Below are 24,060 nucleotides of genomic sequence, written 5' to 3' on the forward strand. Positions count from 1 at the left end.
AACGGTATCTATCTCTTGCCTCCTGTTTGGGGTGGAAAGATCCCAATTGCCTTAGTGATGAGTTATCAAACCCCAAACTTTAGCTTTTTTGTTATCTTTTGTAAATCAATCCTAAAGCAAAACAAAATTAAACAAAGACAACTTTTGATTTAAAGCTTTTGTATAGACACACAAGTATCCTTCTATGCATACAAACACAGTTGCATGCTTACTACAGGCTAACTGTGCAGCAGAAAATACACATATTAAAAAAAAAAAAAAAAAAAAACTAGATAGCACACAAAAGAAGTGAAACAGTAGAAACAGATAACATTGATACAGCTGTGGCATCATCGTTTTCCTTCACAACTCACTGGCACACAGTATAAACATTAAGGTCATTATTAAGGATGCAACCAATATTCAATATCTCCTGTTTGAACTGCAAAATGGGACAAAAGTAGGCTCCCAGCTAGCGTAAGTCTGAAACCATTGATATAAGCCACCATTTGTGAACAAGTGTAACCAGCTAGAAAACTGTGTGCCAAACAGGATAACAATTCAAAGTATTAAGATAAAGTTACAGTATGAAAAGCCACATCCAAAATTGTTACTTTGCTCCACATAAGGGTATAGTAGTTTCCTTAATGCTCGTGCTAAACATGAACCAAAATTAGATTTTTATTTTCTTAATTTACATAACTGACGTTATATCATTGCTAATCATAGGTGAAAAAGCTATAAACAAATATTAATGTTATAAGGTAAGAGGAATAGGACCAAGTGTTTTGCATAACTTTGCATGGGAATTAACTCACAAAGAAAAGCAGGCAAGAATACCTTTAAAATAAATCTATTTGACCTAGTTGGTACTCCTGATTCTGTATGTTGACTGTTACAGGATGCGTCACACATCTGACAAGATTAACAGTGTAAAAAAAGGACCAGACTACAGCCTTAGCCGAGAAGACATGCGTTTTAAGCTAAACCTCTACTAGAAGGGCTAAGACTTCACGTCTGTCTACGTACATAAACATGTAATAGGAAAATGGATACAAATTTTGCTTTAACAAAATTTAACAGTACCACAAGATGATTTTAGTTTTAAAATCAATGTTCAGTAACTAGCTACAAAAATGAACCAAGTTGCATTGATGGACAAACAGCCAGCAAAATATGCCAGTCATACATGTATCAAGATTCGAGAAGACAAAAGCATTTACTTAAAAACTAATTTAACTCACCAATCTTGTAAACTGACTACTCTGCATTCTCAGACAGGGAATTCCAAGTTTAACCCAAGTTCAAAACCCAAGCATAGCATCTCCAATTCTAGACACTAAACTGTATTGCACTTTTTGGAATGACAGAGAAGTGTACTAATATTATTTACCGTATCAAATAAGAAAGCTAAAAGGGTGTTTCAAAGAGGAGAAAAAAAAAAAAAAGCCCAAACACTCTCATTAGAAGTCAAGCAGGTTGTGGAAAACCAAGAAATATTGCTGTCCTGCAGAAGAGACGGATGAATGAGAGGACGGAGGAATATCTCACCTCTCATTTAGACCTGGTATTAAAAATAAAGGTTATAAGACAGACATATACAATGTAAAAATAGTGCTAACGACAATAAAAATACATTGTTTGCTCCCTTCCTGTCCATAGGATAAAGTATCTACAGTTACTAATCTGATTTACTTGATGAAAGTGTTGCAAGACATGTCAATAAACCCAGAAAAACACCCGCTCACTGTCCTCATGAATGAAATAACAGTGGTGTTAAGTGAATATTTGTCCCCTTAACATCTCTTATATATAGCTCTTTTGCCTTTTTTTTTTTAAATTTTTATTATTATTATTTTAAATTAGTCACCTTTTCTGCCTTGGCAAATGTATCATAAGCAATATTCTACAGGAAAAAAAATCAAGAGTAAAATTTAAGATCAAGAAAAACAACTTGGGTCACAAAGAGATGCTTAAATGTGGATGTGATTACATAGAAGTCACTACAGATTTTCAGAGCAAACTGCTAATACACGCATTAAAATTTAATCTCACTTATAAAAAAGCAGTAAGTAGTCTACTTACCCACCCACGAAGCAGAGGATATAAAATGCAAAGTAAAATATAGCAAAGGGTCCAAAAGTTATTAGAAAAAGCACAACACCAAGACTTCCCCATCCCCATATGGAAAGACTGGTCTGTAAACAAGAACACATAGAAAAAGTATTATTAATATTTTTTACAACTTTAAAGTCTCCAGAGCAATATTTGTAGTTTATTAAAAACTTGATACATTTTAATTGTGTAGGAAATGACACTTTGCTTGATAAAATGAAAACACTAAGTAAGAAGTGCATATTGCTACCAACTTACATTGCAAGCCAGCAGTCTGCTTTAGCCAACATTAGAGCCTTTTTCCGTTATCTACTGTTGGGCATCTCTCACTTCACATGCAACTATTACCCATAAAGTGTCAACTTTCTTCTCTACATTTATTTTTTACACACTTGTTTCTTGAAATACTTTCTTCATGTGAAATTCTCCACTACTTCCAAGAAAAATACAGACTTCACAAGAGAAGAGGAAAATATCAATACAATCACATTAACATGACTAAACGTGTAATTTTCACAGCCAAGCAATGCTGTATCTTCATTAGATGATGCACTGGTCAGCCAGTGCATCAAATACTGGGTATAAACTTACTTTTTTCTTGAAAAGAGAGAAGGAAACTTAAACTGATTATTATACTGACAATTCTTGTTAGCAGAGAAATCAAGAGCATTCAAACAATTCTCTAGTATCTAAAAAGGATTTTGCTTTAAAATAGTGAAATTTAATACAAAAAAGAAGAGAGACCCCATGGCAGGACAGATTCTTTGGCACTGGGGGGTAGACAAAAGCTGTTTTGAAAGCACCCAGTGCAGCTGAAGTCAACCACAAGAGCAGCTGTGGATTTGGTGGTTTCTTAGGGCTGATGCCTGCCATAATTCCGCAGACAAAACTCACCCTGCAGTGAGATGTGGGACATTGTGCAAGCACATGCACATACATATGTATATGCACACACTTAATCTCTCTCTCTCTATACATATAGATGTATACCTGTAAAAACATGTATGCACGTGCGTGTATACTTCCAAAACTCAAGGTAGCGAAAACCAACTGCGCGGAGCTACAACGGCTTTGGACCCTCACGGTGCTGCAATGTAGCCGGAGAGTGTATAAACTTAATTCAGCCTAGTCTACAGTTCAGTATGGAAAGCATGTTTCAGCCAAGGCTCAGAAGTGTGAAACTGATGATGACAAGTATTTATAGGCCACCAAAACTGTTCCAGCTCTATGGTTCTCAACTTTTCTTTTTTTGCTGGTGTCTAATTTACGCCTTTCCTACCCGTGATCAAATGACACCCTGATGGAAACTCAGACAACTGCTATGTCAACAAGTAACACTAAGAAAGCACTTAAATAAACTCGTCTTGCAGTTTGACATTTAGAAAACAAGCAGAAATTGAACACCAGATTTGCAGAGAGCCCTTTTTTAAAGCTTTTAAGAGGAGGGATGAGGGGTGCTTGCCTACATTTCTTATTTCTCCTAAGACTATTTAGATTTCACCTTTCCTTCTTAGGCACAGAATTCAGAAAAAAAACAACTTCCTGACACACACACACACACAGAGAAGTTTTTGGAATCCTATAAACAATGAACAGTAATAAAAAAAAATAAGGTTCCTACATAAAGCAGTCTCAGTTCTTTTCTGAAAGGAAGACATCGGGCTGCCCAAAAGCAAAATCATAGCTCTACAGACAGATTGTTTCACGGATATACACAGTAATCACCAGAATTATCTAATTCTTCCTGTTTTATTACGAGTTTAATAGAAAGTTGAGATTGGATTCTGTTTTCTTCCTAGTTAAAGCTTTTTAGCAAGAGATGGAGAAGTTATATTGGCTTTTTGTTTGGAATTTGGGGCTGGAAAAATACTACACTCACCTGCTTACTTATTTGTTTAAATTAAAGTGTCGCAGCTCAAAAACTGAATTGAAATTCAATTCTCTTTCGGCTGAAAAAGTGCAATGCCTTTTTTAAGTGATACTAACCATCCAATTCAAACAGCTAAAACGCTGAAGAACAGCGTTACAATAAAATAAAAAAAAAAAAAATCTTGGCCACAGCTGAGTAGAAGATTCTTTCAACTTCTAAGAAGTAAATACAGCAGTATTTTGAGAAGATAAAGAAAACAAAAGAGACACCAATACAAAAAAAATGGCAAATACAATAGAAGTGCCATGAGCTCTCATCATACATTCTCATTATGCATCTACATTCTAATACACAAAGACGATTCCTCCAATTGATGCCCTCAGAAATACGTACATCCTAAAACTTCCACAGAGCACTACCCACCACAGGAAGATATGCATGGAGAAGATAACATTTAATCACGATTTTTTTTATATCATAATATCAGTATGCTTAATGGCATTATTCAAAAAAGTTGAAGTACCAAATATGGGATAAGCACTCTAAATGACTTAACAAAACTTAATTAAACTAGATAGCAGGGTGCATATTCAGGGCTGGATGAATGCATAATTAACAAAGAAAGTTCTCTAACTCTAATAGATAGAACAGTGACCTTTTGTCCTACACCCTAGCTTTGCAATTTAGCATATGGCTACAGAGATTCAAATCTCATTTGGTATTTTAATAGGATTTCTTAAAACTCGTACAACTCAGTACACTGCAGTAAGTACAACAGATACTGGCCCAATTCTTATATACTTTAGACACGTGGTGTATAGTCTTGAATGTCTCTCTCAGAAATCCACAAAAGGATGCAGCGATGAGAAAGGTTCCATTCAGGCTGACTGCAAACAAAGGTTCCTGTAACCTCACACTTCTTAAAGGGCCATTAGCAGCATGACTCCCAAAGAAAATTGAAATCTAAATTTCCTTTACCACATCAGAAGCAACTATGAAAAGCAAAGAAAGTCCTAATATTACTCAAATATGACTATGCAGCTGGTACTACCTTAGTAGAAAGTAAGGTGAAACTAGCTGGGGTATTAAAAAAATAAAAAGTCATACCCCCATACGTAGAACTTCTTTCCAAATAAGCTGTATTTATAAAAAAAAATATATATATATATATATATAAAAAAATAACAAATTGAATGAAGCTTTGTCTAGTCCTACTGAAGCTAGCTGTAAGGTATTTGTCACTCTCAACAGAAAGAGTACACCAATCTCATGAAGATGCCATAACACTGGCATTTAAGTAGCAGCTCCCCAAAACCCCTTAAAAGAAGCAGAAGTGTCCCCTGCTGGGAGCACACCCTTCCAAACCAAACTGTCAAAGTTTCAGCTACTGCATTTCAAGCAACTCTGGTCAACTGCCTAGGGCTGAAGAGATAGTATTGGCCTTAATCCTGTGGGATGCACGTACGTGTGCACACTGTGTGAGCGCACAGGCACACGTAGACAAAGACTCTGTGTTCCAGATGAACAATGCTTCCACCTCATCAGCTGGACATGCACTGGTTTACCATCCCTACAAGATGCCATATGTTCACCCCACCATCGCAGCTCCCTCTCTTGCGTGTCTTAACTCTTACAAAGAAAGAGTTCTGCAGCGTATTTGTAAGGTCATACCCATGAGGAGCTAATGCAGCACCACAGAAGATACAGTCGTCTTCTTCCATGGACTGGAATTGCTTCAGCAAAATAAACATCAAATGCAGTAAAGGGCTGTCTGCAAGTCAAAAACTGTGCACCAGAAAGCCTCGTTAGTTACAAGTCAGGTGAATATTCACAACCTTGATTCAGGCAATGCAGATGACAACACTATCAATGACACATGGCTTTTTTTGGACTAAGCTTTGTTCATTTTTCCCCACTCAATGTACCCCCCCCCAAAAAAAAAAAAAAAAAAATACAGATACCTACTAAAACAAGTACTTAAACTTGCTTTCTTATATACCTCTGCTTTTCCTGTTTGGCTTCTGCTTTCAAATTAACGCAGCATTTTGTTATTTTGTATTGTTGTAACAGGCTCCTGTTGCACACCTACAGCTGATACAACTGAGCCCAGACTGACTATGTCACCATCCATGCAGGACTTTGTCTATATCCATAAGATTCACGGCCTAGAAATTACGTACAGTTTATAGACTAGACAGACAGTCTTAAAAAAAGTTTAAGAGAAGAAATATCCCACTGTAATTTAGTATGCAAGTAGTTATGCACGTGATAGTCCACTACTTACGAATTAGCTAGATTATTTTGCAAGCGAGTCAAGCAGGAGCATGGCAAGGTTTGAATGTACCAGCCACAACAGCAATGAGTTACTACAACAGCATACGTAACTACTATGCTTTTTTTTTTTTTTTTAAAAAACTATACTTTAAAGTAGCTTCAGTGGGTTTCTTGTTCATTTAGTCCAGTAGACAAGCTTTCAGAGCTTTGCTTCTAACCCACCTTTAAGCAAAACCCTCAGCCCTGATACAGCTTTCACTGAATATTTGCTGAGGAAAGTACAGCTGTGCTCATTTTGCATTTAAACTGGTGCCGTCAATTTTTGTCTGCAACTGCAACTGACAGATACCTAAGTGCTTCTTCTTTCATGCAAAAACAGCTCCAGATGTCCAGTGGACAGATGCTCCTTTCTTCTCGCCTTCCCCTTTGCCACCAAGCAGCAGACACTTTTGTGTCTTTCAGAACAGACAGACAAAATGGCTGGAAAGGCTGGGCTCGGGAAACACCTACTTGTCCATCTACAGCTTTGGCAGAAGACTACTCATACGGCACAGCTGTAGCATCCAAAAGGCCTGTACCACTGCTGATTGCCCCTGTGAGTGCTTTCAAATTGAAGGCTTGCAACAGAATAGTCTGACCTTTGAAAGAACATGGTCATTTAAAAACAAAAACACTTCCTTGCAATTCTTTTACTGTGTATATCTGATTATATCTGTGTATATCCGATTAGTGTTTTTTAAATGGCAGTAGGTGACAAGTACCTAGCTAGATAAGCAAACTAGTCTTTGCTATTTTAGTACTTTTCCAATATGATGATTTGCCAAATGTATTCAACGCCACCTGTGGGCTCACATTAAAAAAATGTCAAAGACTGCATATACAGTAGATGTCAAGTTTAATTTTCTGTTAATTCTCCACATCTGCGTTTTCACTCAACTTCCATTTTAAGTGTAAATGGAATGTGTTCATGTATAAACCTTTCTATAATTAAGGCAAGTGTCATTTTTGTCAAGTGATTAAAAACATTATTTTAGGATTCAAATTACTGTGTCTTCACAAGCATGACAAGTAGAATTGGAAAGCAGTACCAACTGGAGTACCAATTTCATCTGCAGTGAAATTGTTATGTTATACTACCAGGAGAAACATTTAACAAGTGCAAAATAAACCATTAATAACTTTGTAGTTACATTCCTAATACATGCCAAATCTACAGCAATCAAAGTGAAAGACACGTCAAGTGGGGTTTTGAAAAGAGGTCTGCATATCCCTATTTCCTAACATCACTAAAGGTCTCTTCTTTTAACCTCTTCTGTGTCATCCCTTTGCCCTTTCCTGCCTTAAGCCAAAAGGCTTTCTCAGACTACATAAAAATTACAGTGAAATCTATACAACACTTTACTGCTGCAGTACTCAGAAGAAAACTCTTGGGAAAATTTTAAAGGGAAGGATTTTCATATACTCTGTTCTCCTTTTGTTGATTCAGGTTTATTTTTTTCCTCTCCCTCCCCCAAGTAAGCCTAAAATATTAGAGGATGTAAATATAAACAAATCATCTTTTAAATAAAGAACATCACACAATGTTAAGTTTTGGAAAATTAGGCCCATAAAAATATCTTCTGGGGAAGTGCAGTACTCTTGCTGATCCCTCCTGGTTACGCAGGCTGGAAACTCCCTTCTTCTGTACTAAGCAGGAGTCCATCTGTCCCTGCTCCACCTCAGCTCATCCTGTTCTGCTTACGGCATGCTTTTTATGTCAAATGGTTTAATTGGTTAACAGTTGGATTAATCCAAGAGCAGCCACGCCTAGCTCTGTTTAGCTCAAATTTTCCTGCTGCTTCTCACACTGCCTCAGCCAGGAAAGCTTTGGGGATCGTGTTCCCCTACCTGTCCCCCCAGCTACACCAGTTGGTCTAGCAAAGCACTCCAGGACAGGTAATAACTTCTGCTGCATCCTAAAACCACAATCACTGCGCTCATTCCGTGATTTGTGACATTCATTTTCAAAAGTGCAAACCTTTAAATGAAAATATATGTTAACATCACCTTGAAGTACACAACTATACAACAGAAACACAGTGTGTAATAAAAAGTTTAAAAGCTATCATGTATGTTATTGCGATTCATTTTTATCAGAAAAAAATAATAAAATAAAATAAAAACTGGCTTCTTGTTGAATATTACTGGTTAAAATAGCAAAATAATGTTGTATGTTTTGATTAAATTTGCGCGTGTAAGACGATGAAGAAAAAGAACAGTCTTCTGATTAACACTGCTTCTACCAGAAGGAATAAATATTTATCCCAAAACTTCATTTTAAAGTGAAAAATCAAAGTGAAACAGCCTGGATTAATGAGTCAAGGGGCTTTATTGTTTTTTTGTTTGTTTGTTTTCCAACACCTGCTCTACCAGCATTTCTGATGACAACATGAAATTAGGAAGTGGATTTTTTTAATTATTTTAATTGAACCAACCTTCATTTCTCTAACATTTATTCTCTGGGCTAACAGCTACTTTATCTAAGCAGAAATAACTACAAAGGACAGAAAGCCTTGTTTCACACAATCCAATTTTGAAAGTAGAATATTTATCATGTAACTAGGAAAACCAAGAGGCCACCTTCACACACACAGACACACACTTTCTGATCACAGGCTTGCAGTAAAAACCTAATTCTAAACCACATTCTAATCCAAAAGGACACGGAATAACAGGTTTAGAAGACGCAATTCAGCATCTTGGATAATGATGAGAAATAGGAGATGCAAGCCCACTTTCAGACAGTTTCTTAAATCTAAGAAGAAACGACATACACGAAGTCATTTTTAGTTTGATTTCCAAAAAGTGATCCTTACTGACTTATATCTAGCTTAGTTTGGCCAGAAGGAAAACAGACAGGAAGGATCCAACAGGACCAGACAAACAGGACCAGGCTTATTGCTTGACACGATCACCTTAGGTGATCCAACATGAGAACAAAGTAATCCCTCTAACGCAAGCTTGAATTCAAACCAGTGAGATAATCTACACTGTTTTACGTTCAGCCTCTGGATAAACAGATTACATCTATTTCAGGTCTTGCTAGTGCAAAACTCTGGAGAAGAAAAAGAGGGAGAACTGGAATCTCTTATCAAGTAACATTTAATAATTTTTTAAATACAAAAATGACACAGGATGTGGCTTTATGTTCAAAGGCCATTCTTGTCTGAGATCTTTAGAAATGGAGAAGAAAGTGGAAAGAAACTGATTATAAGAGATCTAATGAACACTAATTATTTTTCTTAAAATAAATCCAGTATTTCTTCCCTAGAATTATCACGGTTTCACAACAGTGCTTACATGAAAATATTTTGCATAATCTTAGACAAAATTGGCTTCAAAAAGTTTATATGCAATTGATACTTCAGGAAACCTCAAAAACTTTATAAACAATAGCCCATAAAAACAGGAAGCGAAACAAAGTGAAAGTGTTTTTTTTCACCACAAATGCAGAATTTGTCAACAACACAGAAGGATAAAATAAGCTCAATTCCATAAAATGATGAACTTTTTAGAACTATACACCACAGCACCAACTGTGCTTTTTCTGTTTTGCTCATTCCTAAATAACTCCTGAAAAATGTCCTAAAAACATCAAGTGTGAAACACAGCATGGACAATACCTTCAATTTTGCAGAAGCATCTTTAAGCAATATAATTATTCTCAAGCAAACCCCATACAACAAGTAGATCACTAATAAACCATGTTTTAATGACCTATCTGTAGATATGTATGATTTTAACCAATAAATTGTATATATAACATATATATACACATATATTTGTATACACACACACACAATCCAGAATGGTTTAGTTATTAGGACTCTGACTATAAAATTAGTCACCCAAGTTTTTTGTTTGTTTCTTTAACCTGCTGGTAATATATTAAATGTTATTTGATACTTGCAGCACAATTGTCAAGAGTCCCCTGAACTAAACTCATTTACAACTCTTACTGTAAGATGAAGCTGCTCTGGATGCACTGTAGTATTTCACCGTCCAGTTGTGTTTTTTCTTAACTTTAAAGTTACATAACACAATCTAATGGTTCCCAAATAATCAACACTCCTTCTCTAGATAAAAAGTTACTTTAAAATATTAAATTAGCAGTGTAACTTCACAGTGTTTTACCTGAGACTGGGCTAAATATAATAAGATACTCTAATTGCCTTAGTGGGTCAGGCTATAGATGTGAAGGAATATAAGCAAAAAAAAAGCTAATTCACATTAGCTACCATAATTGCCAGAAGGGTTCCTCTTGAAATAGACACCTCAACGAGACCAAATATTAATTTCCACATTGTCCCTAGTGGTCAAGTCTGTCATCTCTAACTATTGCCATTCACGTCACATCTTTGTGGACTTATTTTGTGGTTAAAAGACACTCCACCACCATTACAAAAAAAGTCATTTTTCCTTTATTAAAAAGGAAGAAAACTATAAACAATAATGTAGGGCTCAGAAAAGAAACCTTTGAGTTTCTGAGCTGTGATGTCAAACTGCACCTTAACTACAGGCAGTACTGGATCAGGAAAGTCAGAGCTCAGCTGAAGGCCAACACAGACACTCTCTCAAATTATATTGGCAGCAAAAGGGCATCTTCAAGAAGGTCCGTCCAGGCCAAGAGAGAAGATATAGGTTCATCATCCTCATCACGGTCCCCGGGAAGGCTGCAAGCAACCAACATGGATTTAGCAAGGGCAGATCATGCCTGACAACTCCATTCCTTTTTATGACACAGGGAACAAGGAAAGGGCCTCAAATGTTGTGCATCTTCCCTTTAGCAAGGCATAATACCTCAGTCTCATCACCTAACTGGTAAGCTATGGGTTGATAAGTGGATGATAAGCAAAGGAAAAAAAAAAAAAAAAAAGACTGGATGATGGGATGCAAAAACTTCATCAGTGGTGCCAAGTTCAGTGGGCAGCCAGTAACTATGCAGGGACCTTCAGGGACCAATACAGGAACCACCACTGTTTGATATCCTCATTAACTACCTGGATGATGGGACAGGGTACTCTCTCGGTAAGTCTGCATACAACACCAGACGAGAGCACAGCTGCCATTCAGAGAGATGTTGACAGGCTAGAGAAATGGGTTGACAAAGCCTGATAACATTCAACAAAAACAACTGTAGGCTTGCTGGGATGAAATAACCCCATGCCATAATACAGGCCTCGGGCCAGCACTCTGGGAAGCAGCTCTGCAGAATGGGATCCAGGGGTCCTTGCGGACAGTAACGCAAGTTGGCAGACAGCCCTTATGGAAAAAAAAAAAAGCCAACAGAATCCTGCCCTTTATCAGCAGAAGTGCTGCCAGCAGGTCCAGGGAAAAGATCCTCTATCTGGACATGAGATCACATCTGGAGTACTCTGTACTATTTTGGCCTCTCCATTACAATACAAATTAACCTGGAAACCAACACACAATATTTAATTCAACCATAAGGGATTTTCTGCCAAAATAAAGTACATCCATGTACTGAAGCCATATACTCGCTCTACCATCATGGGATTGGTAGATTTAAAAGTTTATTGGTGATCCTAATTAATATTCTGACCCCTATTTGTATGACTGGGAAGTAATACAACCTTTGAAAGTACCGAATCTAGTTTCAGTTTGGACTTCTGCTTGCGATGATCTCCCCTTCACTATGTCTAATTGCTGTTCCCCAAAAATTACTAACAGTCCCCCAATATTTGAGTGCCATCACATGGCACCTACAGGGCAACCAGGTGATCAGGCCCAGTCAGCAAGGGTTTATCAAAGGCAGGTCCTGCTTGATGAACCTGATCTCCTTCTACGACAAGGTGACGCACTCAGTGGACAAGGGAAGGGCTGTGGATGTGGTCTCCCTAGATTTCAATAGGGCTTTTGACCTAGTAAGGCTTCCCACAGCATTCTCCTGAAGAAGCTGGCTGCTCAAGGCGTGTACAGGGGTACGTTTCACTGGTAAAAATCTGTCTGCGTGGTCTGGGCCAAAGAGTTGTGGTGACTGGAGTTAAACCCAGACGGAGGCCGGCCAGTAGTGGTATCCCCCAGGGCTCAGTATTGGGGCCAGTTCTCTTCAAACAGTGATCTAGACAAAGGGATCAAGTGCACCCTCAGTAAGTTTGCAGACAACACAAAGTTGAGCACAAGTATTGACCTGGTCAAGTGTAGAAGGGCTTTGCAGAGGGATCTGGATAGGCTGGACCGATGGGCTGAGGCAAACTGTATGACGCTCAACAAGGCTGAGTGTCGGGTCCTGCACCTGGGGCACAACAACACAATGCAATGCTACAGGCTGGGGGAAGAGTGGCTGGAAAGCTGTCTGGCACAAAGGAACCTGGGCATATTGGTCCATAGCTGGCTGAATATGAGCCAGCAGTGTGCTCAGGTGGCCAAGAAGGCCAACAGTGTCCTGACTTGTATCAGAAATAGTGTAGCCAGCAGGACCAGGGACGCAATTGTCCTTCTGTAGTCGGCTTCAGTGAGGCCAAACCTCAAATATTGTGTTCAGCTTTGGACCCCACACTACAAGAAGGACATTGAGGTGCTGGGATGTGCCCAAGGAAAGGCAATGAAGTTTGTGAAGGATCTAGAAAACAACTCTTATGAGAAGCAGCTGAGGGAACTGGAGTTGTTTAGCCTAGAGAAAAGGCGGCTCAGGGGAGACCTTATTGCTCTCTACAACTACCCCAAAAGAGGTTTATAGTGGGGATGGGGGTCACTCTCTTTTCCCAAGCAAGAAGTAATAGGACAAGAAGTTCTCAAGTGATAGGACAAGAGGCCTCAAGTTGCACCAGGGGAGGTTTAGGTTGGATATTAGGAAAATTTTCTTCACTGAAAGGGTTGTGAGCCATGGGAAAAGGCTGCCCAGGGAAGTAGTTGAGTCACCATCCCTGGAGGTATTCAAAAGACATGTACATGTGGTGCTTAGGGACATGGTTTGGTGGTAGACTTGGCATTGCTAGGTTAACGGTTGGACTTGATGATCTTAGAGGTCTTTTCCAAGCTAAACAATTTTTTCTTTTTTAATATGTAGTACTTTTTAAACACGATGATAATTAGCTTCAACTACAAAACTAAATGGATGTGAAAAGACGAACCTCAAAGAAGCAGTTTCCGGTAGCCAATTAACAGATCCAGGCTGCAAATGTAGTGCATCGTAAGCAGCAGCTCAAATCCACTAAAGGAATACTAGAACCTTTCTCTGACTATTATGCTGCTACTCCACTATTCCCTTCTTATGTTTAAACTTACTTTAGTTCTTTAAATGCACTGTTTTCTTGCCAAGATACCAAAAATAAACTGATACAAACACTTTCACTACAAGTTCTCACTAGCCATTACATCTGAGCTCTCATAAAGCCAAATTTTATACAAAGGATGCTTCTAGATGAAGACAAACATGAAAAATGATGTTATACAAAATGACAAAAACCTTTACAAAGCTACAGCAATCCTCTAAACTTCCAGTTCATTGCAACTATTTTTCTGGACAGAATACCATCCAGCTGCATTAAAAAAAGTAAAATAAAAAATGAGAAAATGAGATCAGCATGTCCAAATTATCCAGTAGTCCAACATCAAAAGATTCCAATTTCTTTAAGCAGCAGCTGATGTCTAATTCTTTGCAGAATGGACAGTGCCTGACCAAAAAAAAAAAAAAGTCCCTATTTAACAGTGGGAAAAGAATTGTTGAATCCTATGGCCTTTATCAGTGGGATAAATGTAAGGGGAATATCGATTACAAATATTCCTAATCTTTCCTCCTCCTGTGTTTAAAATCCCCTTTCCCAATCCCTCCTTCAATCCTTATGGCTTGCCTGCTTTACCCACTGACTTCTAAGTCCCACTCAATTCACCATTCCTTTTGGTAAATGTGGTTACTTTCAGCATTTCTTCCCTGGTCTTCTGTGCACTTTTCACTTTTTCCTGTGTGCTGACTGTTATCAACAGACCCATTTTGCCCACCGCATCTGAAGTGCTTAAACTTCGCAGGGTTCAGCTTACTGATTTGCTACTTAACACTGCTGGTGGGCTGCGGTGCGTAGCTCAGAAACCAAGGTACGTGTAAGCAGACAGAAACCTCCTATAATTTCTTCTGAGTCTCTGCCTCTGTCCACTTGGCCTCTATGTACGCTCAGAGTCTGAGTATCCTGATAAATATTTCAGCCTCAGCAGCCTCCTCTCCTTTCTCAGGCACAATCTGGGCCCAGAGTTACTGTGCCAGCTACATCCTGGACAGCTCCATGGTGCACACACTGCCCACTGTGGCACTGAAGGGGACAGCAAGCACGAATATCTGTAAATAAAATTTACAGATGGATAGTTTTATGAACTCCCTGGAACACTTCATTCTCAAACAAGCATTTCCAGTACCTGAGCATGGAATATTTCCAACAGATGAAATCGAGTAATTTGAGTATCCAGCTCTTGGTGCAAGCTTACAGAAGAGATCTAAAAACCTCAGCCATTATCAACATCAAGAACACTAAAAAAAAATAATAATAAAAATTCTTGCTAAAGTGGATGTAGCTCACCTCACTCATAATTATGTTAGAGGCACAGATGTTTTCAGCAGTCACAGAAGGAACAAGGATGATCCCCATTTTCAAAAAGACGGGAATTATTTTGGGTATTAGTTGTATTTTAGATCTAAATAGAAGTAAATGCAGGAAGGCACTGTGTGCACACAATGCACTTCACTTGCACTGGATCACACAGTTGTTGACTGGGGAGTCAATTTCTGTGTTCCCATTGACTCCTCATTTGGCTGATGAAAAATTCCTCACGTGGTTCCTGCACAGCTGCTAGACCTGACACGAGAAGCAGCATCACACCAGCTGGACCAGGTGGGACTGGGAAAACCCCCTTTAGCAGCAGCCCAGACTAGATCCACTCAACTCTAACATGAAATGGCACTCAGTACCTTAAATTCCTTTATGCATGCAATACATTTAGAGAAAAATGTATGCCCTGTCCCGTGACATCAGCAGGAAAACAGATAAACATTTAAGGAAGAAAAATAAAGAGGAAGGAAACACATGAGAGTGATAAGTAATAAATAAATGAAGAGCCACACAGATAGCAAAGTGGCAGCACTAAGAGACCAGCTCATACTACTCCACACAACAGCAGCATGGTTACTTTGATCCTTGGAAATCAGAAAAATACCTTGCATAATGCATCAAAAAATGGAGAACAAGAAAAAACACAGTTACGGCTGAATCTCTAGAAATCAAGAGAGAAATTAAGAAGAGCACAAGCAAAATATCAACATATTGAGATTATTACAGGAAAACAATTTCAAATAGAAAACAAGAGAAAAGAAGGTATCAGTAAACTAAAGCAAAAATAAAAGAAAGTGATAGGCAAGAGAAGACCATCAATAATTGCGTATTTTTTTTCCTTTACTATATTCTCAAATAAAGTAGGGAAGAGCTTTGGAGCATTTATATAAACAAAGTTTGCCTTTGGTCTCTATTTCTAACTCATCATCTTCTCAAGAACTCTTTAAAAAGATGTAGTAAGGCAATTGCCAACTGAAAGACAAGACCAATACTATCCAAAGTCCAGATAGTGTAAATACATAAAACTTATTTCATCATTAACACAAGAAAGTCAAATTAACACAAGCATGAGGTAAAAAGAGATAACGTCATGCCATAAACAAGGCACTAGTTATACAAGCACTCAGTGCTAGTACACAAAGAATGCAAGTAAATTATGTCTAGCACAACTACTGAGTACTCAATTTAGAAAAAAAAGAATGAAAATTTAAAATAAAGACTTACTCTCCCCGCAGCCTACCATTATAAAGACACATCTTTGTATCAAAACAATGACAGTTCCATTCACACAAAACAATCTCTCCCCAATAATCTTAAAATTATATATAAGCAACAGATGAACCATAATAGGTAAGTAAGCCCCCTTTTAGTTGTTCTGCAATGTACCCTAAGATGTAATCTGTAAATGAGATGTTAAATCCCAAGCTTTAAGATCACCATATTAAAAGATTTTTCTTTACATAAGTGAATAAAATTCCAATTTGTTAGCACTGTGATCAGAAATGCTTGTTTGAATACACTAAATACTATAAAGAGCGTATTTCTTCAAATTACATTAAAAGAAGTTAGCTACCTCAAACAGGTAGGGATATTAAAAAATAAAGTACAAATTTTTAACAAATATGCCAACATATGCTAGAAAAAATGCTCAGCATAGCATTTGAGGAAAAAAATGCACACAAAAATACATGTGCAATTTCAAGCACATCCACTTTCCTCATCTACCAAACGAACTAGCAGTATTACCAATCATATTATTTTCAAGACATCACAAAAATCATTAGATATGCTTCAGAAAAGATGCTATATGATGCCATAATACAACACTCAGGAAAACTCTGAAAATAAACAAAGTCTGGACTTGTTATAATGAAATACAGAGGTGTAAGTGAAGAGGTGCCAGCCTCACAAAGAAGAAAGGACCCAAGGCGACTCAGATATCTCTGGTCAGCCTGAAGCAGCTGTTCCTTGAACAGCAATGAGCAAGGTTTCACTGTGCCCTTAAGTCAAACAGTCCCAAGATCATTTTTATGATCAGCAATACTTTAAAACAAACATTCTTTCTACAGTTACACAGGCTGGATACTTCTTTCCTCAAGCACCAGATTTTCAGCTCATCCCTGTGGTCTGGGGTGTCAGATTCTGACCATAGGATGACCAGGAACATCAGGCATGTTCCTCCCATGCCTTCAGTGCTGATTAAGAGCTATGACAGAAGCTATGCCAAGTCTGAGGCACTGTTTCATAACCAGTTGGTTAGCTGTAACAAGAATCTCACGATGAACTTCAAGAGTATTTTCGGCTTGGCCCTTGCCTGACAGCATCAGCAGGAAGAGTGGAAGCGCGGAGCATCCCACAGGATGTGTAGCAATGCAAACTTCCTGCTCGAGCCTAACCTAGAGTGCCTTATATGGCACCAGCAGAAGTGCAGAGCAAAGCTAGCTCTCAGGGTTGCAAACATATATGGATGGACAGAAATACATGATCCTAAAATAGCAATATTAATGAAATAATAACTTTTTGACACCAACAGATTTGGATAAAATGGAACTCAGACCATACCATTCCTCTCAGAAACACAGAACTGAGGCAAGAAAGGCTGAGGAAGAGCTGCGATAAATACGAATCACATAGTAATAAAAGCAGCTAATTCTGTACAAATCCAGACCCCAAATTCATGAATATTCTTGGAAAGAAAACATTTGTAGCTCATCTTCTGACCCAAAACTTAGATTGAAATACTTAACTGAATGCTCTAGACACCAGTGTTATCAACAGGTACCGGTGAACCTTTAGCTAGGCCATATCACCCTTCTCTTGAAAAAAAAAAAAAAAAATCATAGCACTACTCCCACCCATGAAACAAAGATCAGTTCTTGACAGATAATAGTTCGAAATACCAAGAGTTCTTCTAGCCAAGCCAAGCTGCAGTATGTGCATCACTTTTGCCATCTGATGCAAGAAGGGCCTTCAGTGGAAAGTGAGCAAGCAGAACCAACTTGAGCAAGGCAGACTGACTCCTACTGAGGTTCAAATGGGTCTTAAATCTCATGCTCACTGTCTGAGAAACTATGCAAACCTGCAAGAGTCTAGAAGTTTCAGGGCCACTGATGAAATGACCTCAGACTAAAATACTACTGAAGTAACCACTGCAGTCAAACTCGTATTCTGTTTTATGAAGCACTTTTAGAAAATCCTCCTTGAACAAACCCCGTTGAAAATTTGTGGAGCTTTTAAAATGCCAATTGATTCAATTCACAAGTAAAGTTGTCTTATAGAGCTTTCACTGAGATCACATTCCCTGCAATATCTAAAACACCAAGCAACGCTAAGTCCTTCAGAAATCTACTTCTCTTCTCTAAAGATTTCAGAGCTATTTCTGCTTCTGAGCAAGAGTAAAATGCTTGACAGATACTACTGAACTCTAGCAGGATAGAAATTGCTTTATTTCCAAAATAAATAACAGTTATAAAAGAAGTCACCTAGCTGAACATACCCACCAACCATGCTTACTCACGTTATAAGCCAATGTCTACTTCATCTCATACCCATAATCAAAATTACACAGTTAAAGTATAATACAATAGAAATCATGTAAACAAGGTTAGTGATCTTGCCAAAATATTTCAATATGGTTACATCATGAAATAGCGCCCCATTTTTTCAGTTCAGAAATGAAAGATTACTGATTACTTATGGAATAATAATTAAAAAAAGAGAACAAGCAATTAATCCCAAGATCATGATGTCCTGCACTTCTTGAAGTTTCTCCCTCATGTAACTGAAAGTGCCAATTACAATTGATTTTTCTATTATTCCAGCCTTAGTGCTTTCAGCCAAGTGACAGTGAAAGGTGTTAATGGGACTTGAAAATATTAGTTCTTAAAAGTGTTGCCAATAGCCTGCACACAACTCCAATGGTTTCTCATTTCTAATAATAGCAATGCTCCTCATGTTAGTTCAGATGAAAACCTGCTTTGTCATCTCCGTAAGGGTGGGGATAAAGGGACAAACATATTTAAACCAGAGATAATTCCCTAGAGCACTACCAAACAGAGGAAATCAACTTTTAAGCTCCTTAAGCTATCTAACCAGGCAAACCATTACAATTTTTACTGAATTAAGGAGCTTCACACTTTTCCTCTTCCACACTGTTTTGGGGAATTGCACAGAATGACATTTTAGAACTGATGCAAAACTCCATTAAACCTAATCACTTTATGACCACCTATGTAAGAATAACCATAGAATCACGGAATGGTTTGGGTTGGAAGGGGCCTTAAAGACCACCTAATTCCAACCCCCTACCATGGGCAGGGACACCTCGCACCAGACCCGGTTGCCCAAGGCCCCATCCAGCCTGGCCTTGAACACCTCCAGGGATGGGGCATCCACAGCTTCTCTGGGCAGCCTGTTCCAGTGCCTCACCACTCATTGAAGAATTTCCTCCTTATATACGATCTACATCTACCCTCTTTCAGTTTAAAGCCATTAGCCTTGTCCTATTCTTACACTCCCTGACAAAGAGTCCCTCCCCAGCTTTCCTGTAGGCCCCCTTTAGGTACCAGAAGGCCGCTATGAAGTCCAAAGGGTTTAGATGTTAACAGCCTTTAGCTGTTTAGCAGTTAACTGTGTCCTGCATCTTTCAGGGCTGGAGGAACATATACATTACAATGTGCTACTGTTTCAGTAAGGCTAATTCATTATTATTCTAAAGCAAGTTAAAACAAGCTGCTAAGTCAATCTTTATTCTTAAAGTCAGGCTAATTTCCTTGGTTTTCCCCAAAAACAGCTCTCAGTGGTTAGTACCCATCAAAATCCAACAACAATAAAAGTTTGTTATACATACTTTTTATTTATAAAGTAGTTTAACTATCGTTATCGTTTACCTGTAGTTAATGAATTATCTTGTCTGGTTGCAATAAATACTAACAAATCAGAGCTCATTTTACATTGGTTATTTTCAGTTGCAGACAAGAAAAAGTAACTTTTCCTACTTTGTCAAATTTCAGAAAGCTTCTCAACTGTCACTAGCTAGTGACTGCAAAGTCTCTCTGCTAAAATGAGAACTAAACTGTTGAAAATTTAGCTGCTGATAAATTCAGAAGGATGCCATCACTAAGAATCTCAAACCAGTTTAATAAGAAAAACATTGGAGAAGAAGCTGTAGAAAAACTGAGGAGCATGCTTATGCTTCCAGGGAGGCAATACTGACTGCAAACTCAGTTGCAGGTTGTCAGTTTTAAATAAGCTCTGAAACTTCTCATAAATGAAGTCTCACTGAAATCCTATTTTGCCCCCATTTGAATTTAAGATAAAATTAAGCAGCATAAGCCACAGTTGTTAAACACCTGCTGCCTTGCTGTGCCAAGGGCTGTACAGTTGCCACTGCACAGAAGTCAAGAACAGTGAAGGCAGCCACCTGAAAACACAGGGATGGACAAGGGCAACTCATGTCCATCACGGCTTCATCAGAGGAGAAAACCAGTGCTGAGTGCTGAAGCAGTAAGTCGCATGGGAACAGGCCACACTGAGTCTTGAATGGCAAAGGAGACATCTGATGAGCAAGAAAAAGGGAACAAGTGAAAAGACACAGAAAGGTCAACCAGAGAAACAGCTGTTGCAGCAGCACTCTGAACACCTACAGACAGAACGCATTGACACGACCGCAGAAGTGAGTTCCAATGCCCAAAAAGACGACAAAAAGTTGGGGAACAGCCTTTGCTAGGTAGGTAAATAAGCATGTGTCTGGCACCCAACAATATGATCTGTGATGCAACTAAAATAAGACCTGCAGTAAGGGAAAAAAAATCCAACCAACTACCCAGCATTTTTTTTCTGACAGGAAGCACGATCTTCCCCTGAAATTACTGATTACAAGGCCCTAATTCTAACCGCATCAGAACTGGCCTGAATCTGCTGCAGTCTGCATATACAGTCAAAGGATGCAGGAAGCTGATTCTGAGAAACTAAGTTACATTTTAACCGTACGATAACAGCACATGCAGAACCAGATCTTGCCTCTTCTTCACACTTAAAAATGCAAACTTAAATATTTTGCTTAATTATATTGAATTCATAAAAGTAGCAGCTCTAGCAGGATTTTTTTCCAAGTTTTTAATGACCCAAAAATCGATGGTGATCTTGGCCATTTTAGGCAGTAGCAAACTACCCACGTCCACAAAAATCCACCAAATTAGCTTTTTTTTTTTTTTTTTTTTTTAAAAATCTTTTTCTCATCTCGCTTCACTGTATGCTTTTAAATAAACAGTTACTCTGTGACAGAAAAAAAGACCTACTGGCTGTCTGGCATTCACCCTCCCTAAAGTTAGTTAGTACAGCCTTCGTATTTTAGGAAATATTGCACCCAGATATTAAGATAAATTTAGGCAGCCTGAAGATGCATGCAGTTGTCCCTACTGTCCTACTCTAATGCCAGTCCACCATATATTCCAATTAACTTTTCACTAATAAAGTGTTTTTGTTTTTGTTTTTAAAAAAAGGATACTTAAGTGTTTATAGAAAACTGTATATGCATCAGTAGGCTTGAGGCAATCTGCATCTTCCTGCCAAGTGTGAAACAGCTCGCAGGCGTGCACACAGTTTTCACAAGGTGATTTAGTTACCAAGTCACTCAAGTCACCATCAGAGCAGCCAAAAAAAGCACACTGAGAAGGACTCCTTCCAGTTTGTATGTCAGAACAGTTTTCTTGTTTGCTTCTAAATTGCAAACACTGCTGTTGCCATTCCAGAGCTGTCTGGTTGTTTAAAGAACTCCTCCCCATGACTGCTGTTCAGGCAAGCAATCAAAGCCTGCCTACAACTTTGCTAGACGCCCCCAAAATTTTAAAAATTTGTTTTCTTGGAAGACACCAAGCCTGCAATGCTTCAAAACATCTTGTCTACAAAGATTTTGTAATGAGAACAAGAAGTAGAACACAACAGAACCCAGTCCTCCAGATACCAAGGCTAAGTATCCTAATCGGTCATAACACACACAAGCTTCAGGTTTTACCTCCAAAAGCCAATGGAGTAAGTGGCACTGGTATAGCAGCATGGGTGATATTAAACAAGATTTTTCAAACCCAAGACAATAAAGTGTCCTGAAATAGGCCATCATCAAACAGAACAAAAAGTCAGGTGTGAGGCACCAACCCAGAACATTCTATGACACCCTTAAAATAATCTAAATTACAAGTATTAATGCTTGTACACATCATCCCTACCAGCGCTATTTCATGCAGACCATTAACCCTGACTACCAACCACATACCCCGCATGCAAAAATAGGTCATGTATTTTTACATGTTTAAGTCACTTGGCAGATGTTACCCTCCTGGGGAGATTTGAGAGCTCATCACTCCACAGAGCCACATTTCTAATGCCCTGAAACTCTGATGCACATTCAAAGCTTCAGTGTACTTCCTTAGCTATCGCTGAGGAAAGCAAAGCTAAATTTTCCAGGTGTCAGAAGGCAAGTCTTCATCCTGTAAGATGCTTAAGTTTTAAGACAGTTTATTTTTGGACAAATAACCTTCACCGCAGGATCAAGCGATAAATTACAAAACACATAACACACGTAACGTAGTCATCACGTTTGGGAGGCGTCTGTGTGCCAGACACCTTGTTGACTGATTAAAAATAGAAAATCAATCCGTCTTTGGAGAGAAAACCAAGTACAGCGGTGAGTCTCACATAATGAGACTGACATGAAACGCGAGCCTCCCTTTTGGCACGGGAGCCCCTCCTGACCCACGCAGACCCTCAGATACAGACTTGTCTCATATCTGTCTGTCTGATCTGGGGCTGAGACCCCCGAGCAGGGAGAGGCAGCTCACTTCTACCCACTGCCTACAGCCAGGAACTCCAGCCAGGGCAGCACTGCTCGGCTTCAGCCTTTGGAAGGGGAAAGCAAACGCGGAGCCTTGACTAAGCAAAGCCACCGCAGCGGGGCGGGTCGCAGGGGCTTCGGCGGGGGCCTGGCGGCGCATCCCCCGGCGCGGCCTAGGCAGGCCTCCCGGCCAGGTGCGGCTCTCCCTGCCCGAGCCGCCGCCCCGCGGCCTCTCGCCGGGCAGGGTGAAGGGGCTCGGGAGGGCCCCGCCGGCTCCAGGCGGAGGAGAGGGGCGGAGGCAGGGTGTTAAGAGGGGCCCGGCGCTGCCCGGTTCGAGCAGCAGAGGCCCCGGCCGACAGCAGCCCCTCGTCCCCCGGGGGCCGCGGCGCGGTGCTGCCCGCCCGGCCGCGCGGAGAGCCGCTCCCTGCCCTCCCGTCCCCCCCGCGCCCCGGCGGGCCGAGGCAGGGCTCTTACCTCTGCTAACATTATTACCCCGCTGCGGCGTCCCCGCGGCTCTAGCCCCGCAGCATGGTGAAGGCCGGCGGCCGCGCGGAAAGCTCCCCCCACCCTGCGGCCAGGCGAGCCCCCGGCCGCCTCCCTCAGCGGCCGCCCGCCGCCCCCAGCCCCGCAGCCGCCCCGGTAGCTCGGCCCCGAGCGGCCGCCATCTTGAGAGGGCTCCGTGCGCCGCCGCCGCCCGCCCATGGGGGCCGCCCACGGCCGGTCCCGGTCCCTCCTCCCTTCCCTCCTCTCCTCCGTCCCCGGCCCGCTGCTGTCCCTACCTGGGCCGGGGGGGCCATGGGCAGCCCGGCTCCGCCGCCAGGGACGGGGGCAAGCCGCTGAACGCGGGGCCGGGGAGGGCGCGGGGCGGGCAGCGCCTCCGCGGCGGTGGGAGCCCGGCCTCGGCTGCTCCGGCCTCAAGTAGTCGGCAGCCCAAGGGAGAAGTTGAGGGCAGCAGAACTTGAGGCGTTGTTTCCAAAAGCGCTTTGCAGTTTTTGTGCCCCGTCCCCGACGAGAAGCGGTTCTACTTTTCCTCTGAGCTCTTCGGTGCCAAGCATCAGTCACCAATTAAAACGCTTTTTCACATTTCTGACCAAACAGCACTCCATTAGGGCATGCGGCATTGCATGTCCTTTCCCTGCACTAGATGTTACAAAATAAACCTCTATATGTTTGCTACCGATGTTATCGTTAAGTAGCGACAAAAATTGTGGAACTGAAACACAGCAGAACCTGCGCCTCACGTACTGCCAGCATAGTTCCTTCTGCTCCTGTGAGAGCACACTCTCGCAGCTCGGTATTCAAATACATGTGAAGGAAGGTTACTGCGTGAAATCTGTAGCTTTTCCATTAAACACTGTTCTGATGGTCTTTCCGGTTTTGTTTAACTAGGT

General features: G+C 40.2%; 1 protein-coding gene across 5 annotated transcripts in view; it reads right to left on the reverse strand.

The window, feature by feature from the left end:
• Positions 1 to 23,794, reverse strand: part of SNX13 (sorting nexin 13) — a 68,060-nt gene extending 44,266 nt beyond the window's left edge. For 4 of the 5 annotated variants that reach the window (XR_014316797.1, XM_082752193.1, XM_082752194.1 and 1 more), the window contains exons 1-2: positions 23,449 to 23,794; positions 2,065 to 2,177 (exon numbers count right to left, since the gene is read on the reverse strand). Coding sequence is in view for 4 of the 5 variants with exons in the window: in XM_082752193.1 (XP_082608319.1) it covers positions 2,065 to 2,177; positions 23,449 to 23,466 (131 nt within the window). In the remaining variant the exon portion in view is untranslated. Of the gene's footprint in view, positions 1 to 2,064; positions 2,178 to 23,143; positions 23,281 to 23,448 lie in introns of those variants that run through there. The other variant, XM_082752192.1, reaches the window with a different exon arrangement.
• Positions 23,795 to 24,060: the final 266 nt, after the last annotated feature.

The sequence above is a fragment of the Aythya marila genome, assembly GCF_965140915.1.
Source record: "Aythya marila genome assembly, chromosome: 2".
Classification (NCBI taxonomy): Eukaryota; Metazoa; Chordata; class Aves; order Anseriformes; family Anatidae; genus Aythya; species Aythya marila.